This window comes from Triturus cristatus, chromosome 5_1 (genome assembly GCF_964204655.1).
Source record: "Triturus cristatus chromosome 5_1, aTriCri1.1, whole genome shotgun sequence".
NCBI lineage: Eukaryota > Metazoa > Chordata > Amphibia > Caudata > Salamandridae > Triturus > Triturus cristatus.
In genome coordinates, this window is record NC_140587.1 from 67,559,604 (window position 1) to 67,573,786 (window position 14,183).

The 14,183-nt window shown below is 50.6% G+C and overlaps 1 protein-coding gene across 1 annotated transcript in view; it reads left to right on the forward strand.

Annotated features, from left to right (window-relative positions):
* Nucleotides 1-316: 316 nt before the first annotated feature.
* Nucleotides 317-14,183, forward strand: part of LOC146830196 (lymphocyte antigen 6E-like) — a 77,235-nt gene continuing 63,368 nt past the window's right edge. The window contains exon 1 of the mRNA XM_085604421.1: nt 317-470. Within this exon, the coding sequence (XP_085460547.1) occupies nt 419-470 (52 nt within the window). The 5' untranslated portion in view covers nt 317-418. The remainder of the gene's footprint in view (nt 471-14,183) is intronic.

A 14,183-nucleotide genomic window follows, 5' to 3' on the forward strand; every position in this document is an offset into this window, starting at 1 on the left:
TCAACAGCAGGTCCAACAAACTTAAGATTTCGGGATGAGCTGTTATTGGGTGTATGTGAGGGTGTCTGTTTCCTGGGACTTGCTGCAGTACATTCAGTGCTGGTGCCCGTCAATCAGTTACACGGGGTACGTGTTTTGCTTTTAATGCTTCTCAGTGCATTAATCTTTAACATATACGTCTACGTAAACTTGTATAATAATGAGAGAAAGAAGAAGTGAAAGAGAAGGAAGGAGAAGGAAGAGGGTTGACTCAACTCCAGATACCCCTCCCTCTTGTGATGATCAGAGCTGCCTCACTGTGGGAGTACAGCATGTGTGTATATATAGTTTGCCACATCCACTGTCCCACAGGCATTTCACCCACACACACACATACACACATCCGTGGTTTGCATGCACCCTCCAGCACCCTGAAGACATGAAGGGCTTCTTCGTCTGTCTCCTGGCTGTGGCTCTCCTGGTTGGGGCAGGTAAGACTTAATCTCTAGAACTTACATTATAGGTGTATAAGGCAACAGCTCCTATGATGGGCATCCCCACAGGTGCCCCTAGGGAAAGCCATAAGCACAAGGAGAGATTTGAAAGCGTCTTGGATAAAAGAGGTTTAAAAGCTGCATGCGCCTAAAACAGCTTTATTTTTTTTGGGGGGGTGCAGTTCTTAAGGAGCTTCAATGTGAACTGAGCTACATCAGCGCATAACGGAGCAATTCATTTTTACATCATGTTTTTAATGTGCATAAAACAGTATTAATCTAGAATATTAGATGCTTTTAAATAGCCATAAGGCAACTCGTGCATCACTTTTTTTTTATTTCACACAAACTATTACTTTTGTTTTTGACATATACAAATTTCTGATACAAAAGTAAATAAATAAAAGAGAATGAATCTACTTTAGTACTTCTTGCATCTTTAAAATTTGTAAAAGGATAAACTATAACCCTGACAGATTAAAAAACAATTATGCTTGTGTCTTTGCTCCTGAATTTATTATTGCCCCTAGCAATTCTTAGGAACAGATTATAACAAATTCATATCGTCACTGACATGTTGTGGAACAGTTTAGTGGAATAGAAATAAGATCTAGACAGTGATTTTGTGCAAGATTCCCATGTGTGGGTGTTAGTAGAGGTGCATCATATTTACCTGGACATTGGAAGACCAGAGGTGCCAATGTTAGTGGAACTACACAAAAGTGATCTTCCTAGCATCTGACAAAGCACTGTCTCCTCACAATGGATCAATCTACTTGATTCTAGATGTGCAATAGTCCCAATTTGGCCTTGCAAAGCTGCTTTGTTGGCATTAGTAATGAGCCCTGTAGAAGACCAGTCAGATCCACTGAACTCCAGGTGAAACATTTAGCTGTGGTGGCTCCCGGGGTTGATTCTATGTGTAGCGCAATATGAGATGATAACATTAGACACATTGAGAAGTGGTGGACTCCCCTTTCTGGGCCTGCTCAGTGCTGGGATGTGAGATGCCTGGGGTTATCAGAGCTATTTTTATTTGGAGTCCATGAATTCTGTTGAAGTTGAGTCACAGTAGTCATGATTTCCCATTGAAATCCCATTGCTTGAAGGACTTCACATACCAATTCGCAATTTGGATCTGAAAAGCAGTCATCTGATTTTCAAAATTAGAGAAATTGTTAGTAATTAGGGCTTTGATGTCACTCTGATACTAATATGTAAAGCAAAAGCCATAGGAAAAGAAACATCTTATGAAAGAAGGCTAGTGGCGCCATCCAGAAGCCCCCCTCCAGGAGATCAGACCAGTGTGATCCACCAGGCATGTGGAGTGAGTGACTAAAGGGAACGTTCCTTCCCACCCGCTGGCCCCATCTCTGCTGTTAGTGGCGACAGTAACAGTTGCAGGGGTTCTGCTAGAATCCTTATAAGACACACACATAACCCTACAAACCCAACTGCTTTTGAAGGAATGGCAGCTTGAAATCCGAGCTAGATTTGATTGAGAGCAAGAGGAGGCTTGTGCGTCGGCTTGGCAAGACTATCTCCTCATTGCTACTAAAATATGGTGGCATAAATGACATCAAATTCTCATGATCAACAGTTTCCCCCAATTTCATCAACATCACTCTCTAGAGACTCATGGTAATTGGGGCAGAAATCGTTGTGTACCCTCCAGCTCATGGTAAGACAGCTCAGTAGCGTGATGTGCCCGCTTCAGAGTCACAAATTTTCTAAATTCCGCATAGCCTTTCTTTCGTTAATAGGGAGAAGGTATTTCGGCTCTGCACCCTTCCACTTTAAATGTGTATCTGAGTGTAAACTAGAAGAGACAATGGGTGCTCTGGGGACTGCTAGGAAACCAAGAGGGCAGATTTGGGAGACCAGCTGGGTTCATGAGGATTAGTCAATGTGGTTTAGTCAATGATAAAAAGGATTTCAGCAAGACGTCCTGGAGCCATCACAGCTTGGCCACCACTGGAGAGGTGGAAGATGAGTGAGAAAGACTGCAGTCATGTGACCCAAAATGGAGCTAGAGAGAAGACAGATAGAGTCGCAGGGAGCGGAGAACAGGGGGATACTGTCAGTGTCCCAGGATATGGTGAATTTTCTGTAAGGCAATGTTTACTTCTGATGTTTGCTGACCACAGATCTAGGGGCTTTTCATGGGCTTAAAACTCATCAGGTGAAAATTACCAAGCCTCTCCCAACTTAATCATGGAAACTAGTAATCGCTAATTCAGGGCAGCGCTGATTTGATTCTGATGTACTTCTATGCACTTTTTTCACATGAAATACTGAAAGCCCTATCACTGATTCCATCCAGTTATTACAAATTCATTTTTTTTGCCCTGTTCTGCAAAACACATGCTGGCTGTACTTGCGATCTAACTGTGAGTTTTTGAATTTCTGAATCAATTCAAGAATACAACTGTGACAAAACTGGTCACATGGTAATTCATGTAAATCTTGTCTCACAAACTTTAAAAAAAAACTTTTGCAACCATTGTATTTGTCAAACTCTTTCCATTGGGAGATTGCGTGGATATGTGCATGCTCTCTGCTACCCATTACTTGATTTCAACAAATTTATTTTTCTGCTGCCTTCACTCCCCTCTCTGTACTCGAGAGGTTGTTGCATGACACCCCTACAGATGCCATAAAAAGGCACTGTAAAATGTTGTACCACAATCCTTCTTCACATACAAATTCTGACCTTTGCCTTTCATGAGTTGTAGCTGAGACTAGCTGAAGTTGACCTCCAATCCTCCAAGGAACTTGTGGTGGTGAGGGTATGGTCTTTTGTGTAGTGCACCAGTAACCTTCTCACCCCTCCAGTGTGACAGTGCTGAGGGCAGCCATCCATTCAAGCCCTCAGTACACAGGTCATCAAGCCCTAAGTGCATCAATGTCCATTAATATGCAAGTCATCAAACCCTTACTACAGAGGTCATCCTGCCCTTAGTATGCAGGTCATCATCCCCTAAGTGCAGGGCTCATAAGTACCCTGGTCATCAATGTCAATTAATATGCAAGTCATCAAACCCTTACTACAGAGGTCATCCTGCCCTTAGTATGCAGGTCATCATGCCCTTAGTGCACAGGTCATTGTGCCATTAGTATACAGCTCATCATACCCTTAGCACATACAACAACATGGCTGTAGCACACAGGTCATTGTGCCCTTACCACACAGGTCATTGTGCCCTTAGTAGATAGGTCATCCAGCCCTTAGTTCACGGTCATCGTGTCTTTAGTTCACACGTCATTGTGCTCTTAGTACACACGTAATCATGCCCTTAGCACACAGATCACTGTGCCCTTACCACACAGGGCATTTAGCCACTAGTAGACAGGCCATTGTGACCTTACCACACAGGTCAGCACACCCTTAGTACACAGGTCATCCTGCCCTTTGTTAACGGTCATCGTGTCTTTAGTGCACAGGACATTATGCCTTTAGCACACAGGTCATCAGGCCCTTAGCACTCAGGTCACTGTGCCCTTACCACACAGGTCAATGTGCCATTGGTAGACAGGTCATCACACCTTAGTAAACAGATCATCCTGCTCTTAGTACACAGCTCATCCTGCCCTTAGTTCACGGTAATCGTGCTTTTAGTACACAGGTCATTGTGCCTTTAGTATACAGTTCATCATACCCTTAGCACATAGGAGAATATGCCTGTAGTACACAGGTCACTGTGCCCTTACCACACAGGTCCCTGTGCCTTTAGTACACATGTCATCGCACTTTAGTACACTGGTCATCCTGCCCTTAATACACAGCTCATCCTGCCCTTAGTTCACGGTCATTGTGTCTTTAGTACACAGGTGATTGTGCCTTTATTACACAGGTCATCATCTATTTAGTACACAGATCATCGTGCCCTTAGTACACAAGTCATCTTGCCCTCAGTTCACGGCTATTGTGTCTTTAAGTACACAGGTCATCCTGACCTTAGAACACAAGTCATCCTTACTTCAGTACATGTTCATTGTGCCTATAGTACACAGGTCCTTGTTTCTTTAGTACAAAGGTCATCCTGCTCTCAGTACACAGGTTATCATGCCCTGAGTACACAGGTCATCGGGCCTTTAGTACACAAATTATCTTGCCTTCAGTATGCAGGTCAGCCTGCCCTTAGTATAGGGTCATTGTGCCTTTAGTACACAGGTCATCATGTATTTAGTACACAGAACATTGTGCCTTAGTACGTAGGTCATTGTGCCCTTAGTACACAGGTCATTGCTCCCTTAGCTCACAAGTCATTGTGCCCTTAGCATACAGGTCATTGTACCCTTAGTACACAGGTCATCATGCCCTTAGTTCACGGCCATCATGTCTTTAATACACAGGTCATCATGCCCTTAGCACACGGGTCATTGTGACCTTATCACACAGGTCAGCATGCCCTTAGCACACAGCTCACTGTGCCCATAACACACAGGTCATCGTGCCTTTAACACACGGGTCATTGTGTCCTTAGCACACAGGTCATTGTACCCTTGGTACTTAGGACGTTGTGCCCTTAGTACGCAGGTCATTGCTCTCTCAGCTGGCAGGTCATTGTGCCCTTAGCAAACAGATAATTGTGCCCTTAGTACACACAGGTCATTGTGCCCTTAGAACACAGGTCATCACACCCTTAGTTTACAGGTCATCATGTCCTTAGTTCACAGTGATCGTGTCATTAGCACACAGGTCATCCTGTCCTTAGAACACGTCATTGTGCCCTTAGTGCACAGGTCATTGTGCCCTTAGTACACACATCATTTTGCCCTCAGCACACATGTCATTGTGACTTTAGCACACAGGTCACTGTGGCCTTAGCACACAGGTCATTGCTTCCTTTCTACACAGTCATTGTGCCCTTAGTACACAGCTGACAGTGCCCTTAGTACACAGGTCATTGTTTCCTTAGTACACAGGTCATCAAGCCCTAAGCACACAGCTCTCGGTGCCCTTAACACAGAGATCATCTTACCCTTACCACACGTCATTGCTCCCTTAGTACACAGGTCATTGTTCCCTTACCACACAGGTCATCACGCCCTTAGTACACAGGTCAGCAAGTCCTCAGCACACAGCTCACTGTGCCCTCAACACAGAGGTCATCTTACTCTTAGCACACAGGTCATTGTGCTCTTTTTACACAGGTCGTCATGCCCTTAGCACACAGCTCACCGTGCACTTCACACACAGGTCATCATGCCCTTAGCACACAAGTCATCATGCCCTTAGCACACATGTCATTGTGCCCTTAGCAAACAGGTCATTGTGCCCTTACTACAAGGTCATCATGCCTTTTAGTACACAGGTCATCGTGACCTTCAATCAATCAATCAAACACATAATTTGTAAAGCGCACTACATACCCGGTAGGGTTTCAAGGCGCTTGGTGGGGGAATGGGGAGGGGGGGGAGGTGCTGTTACTGGTCGAAGAGCCAGGTCTTGAGTTGTCTCCTGAAAGTCAGCAGGTCTTTGGTTTGTCACAGGTCGAGGGGGAGGGTGTTCCAGGTCTTGGCGGCGCGATGGGAGAAGGACCTGCCTCCGGAAGTGGTTCTCCGGATGCGTGGGACCGTGGCCAGGGCGTGGTCAGCGGAGCGGAGGTTCCTGTTGGGTACGTAGAAGGAGAGTCGACTGTTGAGATAAGCTGGGCCGGTTTTGTGGAGTGCTTTGTGTGCGTGGATCAGGAGCTTGAAGGAGATTCTTTTGTCGAGGGGAGCCAGTGCAGGTTCCTCAGGTGGGGGGTGATGTGGTTGCGGCGCGGGACGTCGAGGATCAGGCGTGCGGAGGCATTCTGGATTCTCTGTAGTCTGCTGATGAGCTTGGACGGGGCTCCGGAGTAGAGGGCGTTTCCGTAGTCAAGTCTGCTGCTGACTAGGGCCTGGGTGACTGTTTTCCTCGTGTTGGTTGGAATCCATCTGTAGATCTTGCGGAGCATGCGGAGGGTGTTGAAACAGGTGGAGGAGACTGCGTTGACTTGTTTGATCATGGAGAGTTTCGAGTCGAGGATGACTCCCAGGTTGCGTGCGCGGTCGGTGGGGGCCGGGGGGGACCCCAGTGAAGTGGGCCACCAAGAGTCGTCCCATGCGGAGGGGTTGGATCCGAGGATGAGGATTTCCGTCTTGTCTGTGTTCAGTTTGAGGCGGCTGTCCTCCATCCAGTCAGCGGCGGCCTTCATTCCCTGGTGGAGGTTGGATTTGGCGGTGAGGGCGTCCTTTGTGAGGGAGAGGATCAGCTGAGTGTCGTCGGCGTAGGAGATTATGTTGAGGTCGTGCTGTCGGGCGATGCATGCTAGTGGTGCCATGTAGACGTTGAACAATGTCGGGCTGAGGGAGGATCCTTGAGAGACGCCACAGATGATCTTGGAGGCCTCGGATCGGAACGGGGGAGGCGGACTCTCTGCGTTCCGCCGGAGATCAAGGAGGTGGTCCAGTCCAGGGCCTTGTTACGGATCCCTGCTTCGTGGAGGCGCGTGCGTAGTGTGAGGTGGAAGACGGTGTCGAAGGCGACGGAGAGGTCCAGGAGGATGAGGGCCACCGTCTCGCCGTTGTCCAGCAGGATCCTGATGTCGTCTGTGGCGCTGATGAGGGCGGTCTCAGTGCTGTGGTTGCTGCGGAATCCTGATTGGGACGGGTCTAGGATGCTGTTGTCTTCGAGGTGCCAGGTGAGCTGGGTGTTTACTATCTTCTCGATGACCTTAGCTGGGAACGGAAGCAAGGAGATGGGCCTGAAGTTCTTAAGGTCGCTAGGTCAGTAGGGCGTTGATCTCTGCATGCTTCCAGATCTCAGGGAAGGTGGCGGTCTCGAAGGACAGGTTGATGATTTTGTGCAGGTGGGGAGCGGTGGACTTGCTCGCTTTGTTGAACATGTGGTGCGGGAGAGGGTCGGATGGGGATCCGGAGTGGATTGTTCCCATGGTCTTGATTGTGTCCTCGATGCTTACGTTGGCCCAGGTTGTCAGGGTGTCGTGGGCGGTTGGGTGCGGTGGGTTCAGTGCGGTGTGGTCGGCAGGGGTCATCCGGGGTCTGAAGCTGTCATGGATGTCGGTGATTTTCCAGTGAAAGAAGGTGGCGAGGGAGTCGCACAGGGCTTGCGATGGTGGGACGTCGTTGGAGCTGGGGTTGGAGAGTTCCTTCACGATGGTGAAGAGCTCCTTGCTGTTGTGTGCGTTGTTGTCAAGGCGGTCTGTGAAGGAGGTTCTTTTGGCGGTCCTGATGAGGAGGTAGAAGTTGCAGATGGCGTCTTTGTGGGCAGTGCGGCTGTCTGGCGTCTTGTCGTTGTGCCATATGTTTTCCAGTTTCCGGCAGGTGCGTTTGGAGTTGAGGAGTTCCGGGGTGAACCAGCTGACTCTTCTGCTGGTGTCTGTGTTGGTGGGGTTTTTCAGTGGAGCGACGGTGTTGGCGCAGTCGTTCATCCAGCGTTCGAGGGAGAGTGCCCCTTCATCCGGGTTGGTTGGGGTCGTCGGGGGGTTGAGTGCGAGGTTTGTTTGTAGTTGTTCTTCAGTGATTTTGCCCCAGCGGCGGCGGGGGTCTGTAGGGTGCGGTGGTGTGTGGGCGGTTTACGGAAGGAGAAGTGGATGCAGTGGTGGTCTGTCCAGGTGAGTTCGGAGGCGTGGCTGAAGGTGATGTGGGGGCTTGAGGAGAAGATGACATCTAGCGTGTGGCCGGCGTTGTGGGTCGGCGTCGTGACAAGCTGTTTCAGTCCGAGGTTGGCGAGGTTGTCGATCAGGGTGGAGGAGTTGCTGTCGTTCTTGTTCTCCAGGTGAAAGTTCAGGTCTCTGAGGAGGATGTAGTCGGTGGAGGGCAGCGCGTGTGTGCTGATGAGGTCGGCGATGGAGTCGCAGAATTGAGGCCGGGGTCCTGGAGGTCTGTAGACGCGGGTGCCTTTTAAGGTAGTCTTTGGGTTCTTGTGCATCTGGAAGTGCATGTGTTCGGCAGTGCTGAGGTTGTGGTTAGTGTTTGTTGAGATCTTGATGGTGTTTTTGTGGACGATGGTGATTCCTCCTCCGGCCCTGTTGGTGCAGTCTCTGCAGGTGATCTTGTACCCGTCTGGGATGGCTATGGCGATGTCTGGCGAGGAGGTTTTGTTCATCCAGGTCTCGGTCAGGAAGGCGACGTCCGGTGATGTGGTGTCGAGTAGGTCCCAGAGTTCGACGGCGTGTTTGTGTGCGGAGCGGGTGGTGATCAGGATGCATCTAAGCTGGTTGGCTTCCGTTGTGTTGGGTGGCTTGGCGGTTTCGTGGCAGGAGAAGCTGCAGTTCCGGCAGGTGAAGGGGCCGTGGGTGCGCCTCGGGGCGGCCTTGCAGCAGGTGTGATTTCTTCCTGGGTTGAGAGCGATGAGGGTCTTGGCGTCGTAGCGGATTTGGTCGTCCTGGCAGGTGCGGGGCCAGGGGTTCTGGTGCTGGGCGCGGTCCGGGCGCGGACGGGCGCAGACGGGCTTGCCTTAGGCTCACCATATATGGGGAGGTGGGGAGGGAGGAGCAGATGGGAGGCGAGGGATGGGTGTGGCAAATGGGCATGGAGGGGGCAGGGCCGCAGGGGAGGCAGCGGCGGGGACGGAGGACGGGAGACTGGCGCGGGGCACAGAGGAGCGAAAGGTCTACAAAATGCAAAGGGGCACAGAGCAAGCAGCGATCAGGATACAAAATACAGGGGGCACAAAGCAGAGCAGTGAGCCGGGGCAGGGGGCACAGAGCAAGCGGCGATCAAGATACAAAATACAGGGGGCACAAAGCAGAGCGGTGAGCGGGGGCAGGGGGCACAGAGCAAGCGTCGATCAAGATACAAAATACAGGGGGCACAAAGCAGAGCGGTGAGCGGGGGCATGGGGCACAGAGCAAGCGGCAATCAGGATACAAAATACAGGGGGCACAAAGCAGAGCGGTGAGCGGGGGCAGGGGGCACAGAGCAAGTGGCGATCAGGATACAAAATACAGGGGGCACAAAGCAGAGCGATGAGCAGGGGCAGGGGGCACAGAGCAAGCGGCGATCAGGATACAAAATACAGGGGGCACAAAGCAGAGTGGTGAGCGGGGGCAGGGGGCACAGAGCAAGCGGCGATCAGGATACAAAATACAGGGGGCACAAAGCAGAGCGGTGAGCGGGGGCAGGGGGCACAGAGCAAGCGGCGATCAGGATACAAATTACAGGGGGCACAAAGCAGAGCGGTGAGCGGGGGCAGGGGGCACAGAGCAAGCGGCGATCAGGATACAAAATACAGGGAGCACAATGAGAGCGGTGAGCGGGGGCAGGGGGCACAGAGTAAGCGGCGATCAGGATACAAAATACAGCGGGCACAAAGCAGAGTGGTGAGCGGGGGCAGGGGGCACAGAGCAAGCGGCGATCAGGATACAAAATACAGGGGGCACAAAGCAGAGCGGTGAGCGGGGGCAGGGGGCACAGAGCAAGCGGCGATCAGGATACAAATTACAGGGGGCACAAAGCAGAGCGGGGGCAGGGGGCACAGAGCAAGCGGCGATCAGGATACAAAATACAGGGAGCACAATGAGAGCGGTGAGCGGGGGCAGGGGGCACAGAGCAAGCGGCGATCAGGATACAAAATACAGCGGGCACAAAGCAGAGCGGTGAGCGGGGGCAGGGGGCACAGAGCAAGCGGCGATCAGGATACAAAATACAGGGGCCACAAAGCAGAGCAGTGAGCGGGGGCAGGGGGCACAGAGCAAAACGGTGATCAGGATACAAAATACAGGGGGCACAAAGCAGAGCGGCGAGCGGGGGCAGGGGGCACAGACAGATGCAAGAACAAAGCAACAGGCAGCAAAAGGAAACAGTGAAAAACAAACCTAAAGGCCACCACTGGCCACCAGGGATGAGGCGCAGGTGGAAGCCTGCAGGTGGAGGAGGGCCTCGAATTCACCGGTGGCGGCAGCAGCAGCGATCAGCGAACAGCAACAGCGGGGTTGCAGGCGGAGCTGCAGCGGGGGGGGAGCAACCTACCAGGAGGTCAAGTGTGCCCTTAGCACACATGTCATTGTGCCCTTAGTGCACAGGTCATCATGCCCTTACCACACAGGTCACTGTGACCTTATCACACAGGTCAGCATGCCCTTAGCACACAGATCACTGTGCCCATAACACACAGGTCATTGTGCCCTTAGTATATAGGTCGTTGTGCCCTTAGTACACAGGTCATTGCTCCCTTAGCTCACAGGTCTTTGTGCCATTAGCATACAGGTCATTGTGCCCTTAGTACACACAGGTCATTGTGCCCTTAGAAAAAAAAAGGTCATAACTCCCTTAGTACACAGGTCATTGTGCCCTTAGCACACGGGTCATTGCCTCCTTCATACACAGTCACCAAGCCCTTAGCACACAGCTCACTGTGCCCTTAACACAGAGGTCATCTTACCCTTAGCACACTGGTCATTGCTCCCTTAGTACACAGGTCATTGTGCTCTTACCACTCAGGTCATCATGCCCTTAGTACACAGATCAGCAAGTCCTCAGCACACAGCTCACTGTGCCCTTAACACAGAGGTCATCTTACTCTTAGCACACAGGTCATTGCTCCCTTAGTACACAGGTCACTGTGCCCTTACCACTCAGGTCATCATACCCTTAGTACACAGGTCATCGTGCCCTTAGCATACAGGTCATTGTGCCCTTAGCACACAGGTCATTGTGCCCTTAGTACACAGATCAGCAAGTCCTCAGCACACAGCTCACTGTGCCCTTAACACAGAGGTCATCTTACCCTTAGCACACTGGTCATTGCTCCCTTAGTACACAGGTCACTGTGCCCTTACCACTCAGGTCATCATACCCTTAGTACACAGGTCATCGTGCCCTTAGCATACAGGTCATTGTGCCCTTAGCACACAGGTCATTGTGCCCTTAGCACACAGGTCATTGTGCCCTTAGCACACTGGTCATTGCTCCCTTAGTACACAGGTCATTGTGCCCTTAGTACAGAGGTCATCATGCCCTTAGTACACAGGCCATCGTGCCCTTAGTACACAGGTCATCGTGCCCTTGGCATACAGGTCATTGTGCCTTTAGCACACGTCATTGTGCCCTTAGTACACAGGTCATTGCGCCCTTAGTACACAGGTCATCGTGCCCTTAGTACACAGGTCATCGTGCCCTTAGCATACAGGTCATTGTTCCTTTAGCACACAGGTCAGCATGCCCTTAGCACACAGATCACTGTGCCCATAACACACAGGTCATTGTGCCCTTAGTATATAGGTCGTTGTGCCCTTAGTACACAGGTCATTGCTCCCTTAGCTCACAGGTCTTTGTGCCATTAGCATACAGGTCATTGTGCCCTTAGTACACACAGGTCATTGTGCCCTTAGAAAAAAAAAGGTCATAACTCCCTTAGTACACAGGTCATTGTGCCCTTAGCACACGGGTCATTGCCTCCTTCATACACAGTCACCAAGCCCTTAGCACACAGCTCACTGTGCCCTTAACACAGAGGTCATCTTACCCTTAGCACACTGGTCATTGCTCCCTTAGTACACAGGTCATTGTGCTCTTACCACTCAGGTCATCATGCCCTTAGTACACAGATCAGCAAGTCCTCAGCACACAGCTCACTGTGCCCTTAACACAGAGGTCATCTTACCCTTAGCACACTGGTCATTGCTCCCTTAGTACACAGGTCACTGTGCCCTTACCACTCAGGTCATCATACCCTTAGTACACAGGTCATCGTGCCCTTAGCATACAGGTCATTGTGCCCTTAGCACACAGGTCATTGTGCCCTTAGCACACTGGTCATTGCTCCCTTAGTACACAGGTCATTGTGCCCTTAGTACAGAGGTCATCATGCCCTTAGTACACAGGCCATCGTGCCCTTAGTACACAGGTCATCGTGCCCTTGGCATACAGGTCATTGTGCCTTTAGCACACGTCATTGTGCCCTTAGTACACAGGTCATTGTGCCCTTAGTACACAGGTCATCGTGCCCTTAGTACACAGGTCATCGTGCCCTTAGCATACAGGTCATTGTTCCTTTAGCACACAGGTCATTGTGCCCTTAGTACACAGGTCTTTGTGCCCCTAATATACTGATCATCATGCTCATTAGTATATAGGACATCACATCTTTAGTACGTAGGTCATCATACCCATTAGTACCCAGGCCATTGTACCTTTAGTACACAATTATTGTTATTGTTGAGCACTAAATATTTTTAGCTGAAAATTGTGAAATTCACCCTTCAGAAATCTTTACCTGTTCTTGCACGACAGCGCGTAGCCCTTCAGGTCACTCCCCGGTCCACCACGGGTTTCTGTCCCGATTGAGTGGAGGGAGCTCACTTCCGGTACTGGGTCAGCGCTCCAGTCTCTCTGTGCCTCACGCCATAAATCCCGATGCAAAGCGAAGCGCGCAGCGGACGCGTCAAGGTAGCCATATCGTTGTTTTTCGTCAGTCTACCTGGCGCTAGCTGTTGGTTGCACTCGCTCCTTTAAAAAAGTTTTATACGCCTTACTTGTTTTAAAATTGACTGTCACTCGTTATTGTTGAGCACTAAATATTTTTAGCTGAAAATTGTGAAATTCACCCTTCAGAAATCTTTACCTGTTCTTGCACGACAGCGCGTAGCCCTTCCGGTCACTCCCTGGTCCACCACGGGTTTCTGTCCAGATTGAGTGGAGGGAGCTCACTTCCGGTACTGGGTCAGCGCTCCAGTCTCTCTGTGCCTCACGCCATAAAACCCGATGCAAAGCGAAGCGTGCAGCGGACCCGTCAAGGTAGCCATATCGTTGTTTTTCGTCAGTCTACCTGGCGCTAGCTGTTGGTTGCACTCGCTCCTTTAAAAAAGTTTTATACGCCTTACTTGTTTTAAAATTGACTGTCACTCGTTATTGTTGAGCACTAAATATTTTTAGCTGAAAATTGTGAAATTCACCCTTCAGAAATCTTTACCTGTTCTTGCATGACAGCGCGTAGCCCTTCCGGTCACTCCCCGGTCCACCACAGGTTTCTGTCCCGATTGAGTGGAGGGAGCTCACTTCCGGTACTGGGTCAGCGCTCCAGTCTCTCTGTGCCTCACGCCATAAAACCTGATGCAAAGCGAAGCGCGCAGCGGAAGCGCGCAGCGGGCGCGCCGGCGGCGCGCCGAAGGCGCGCCAAAGGCAAGCCCGTCTGCGCCCGTCCGCGGCCGACCGGGCTCAGGGCCCAGGATCGCTGGGCTTGACTCCCCAAACTCGGTTACCTACTCGAGAGAAAACTTGCTAGCTATCAGGGGTCACGCTAATAGATGTTGTGTCCACCCTATCTCCCTGGATGCTCCTAAAGATAAGTGTCCCCACTGTGGTTACAACTTTGCCCGCAAACCCATTACCTCGCTCCCCGCAAGCAAACAACTGAACATGGCCCTGCTGAATTGCAGATCACTGCCTAAGCACGCCATAGAAATTTTTCTACTATTAGACGAGTCAGAAATAGACATCCTATTTCTCACAGAGACCTGGCTCTCACCCAACTCAGACCCTGAGGTGATTCAAGCACTCCCCCCGGGCTACGTGATCCAACGCCTTGACAGAATAGGCTGCAGAGGTGGAGGAATTGCCATTATTCATAAAGACCAGTTAGTCTGTCGTCTCTTACACAGCCCCCTGCTGGACTGTGAAAATATTCAATTCTCCATCCAAATTACCTCTCTAGTTACCCTCTCTGGGATCCTTATATATCGCCCTCCAGGACCTCCTGGAAAATTCTGCAGCTCGCTA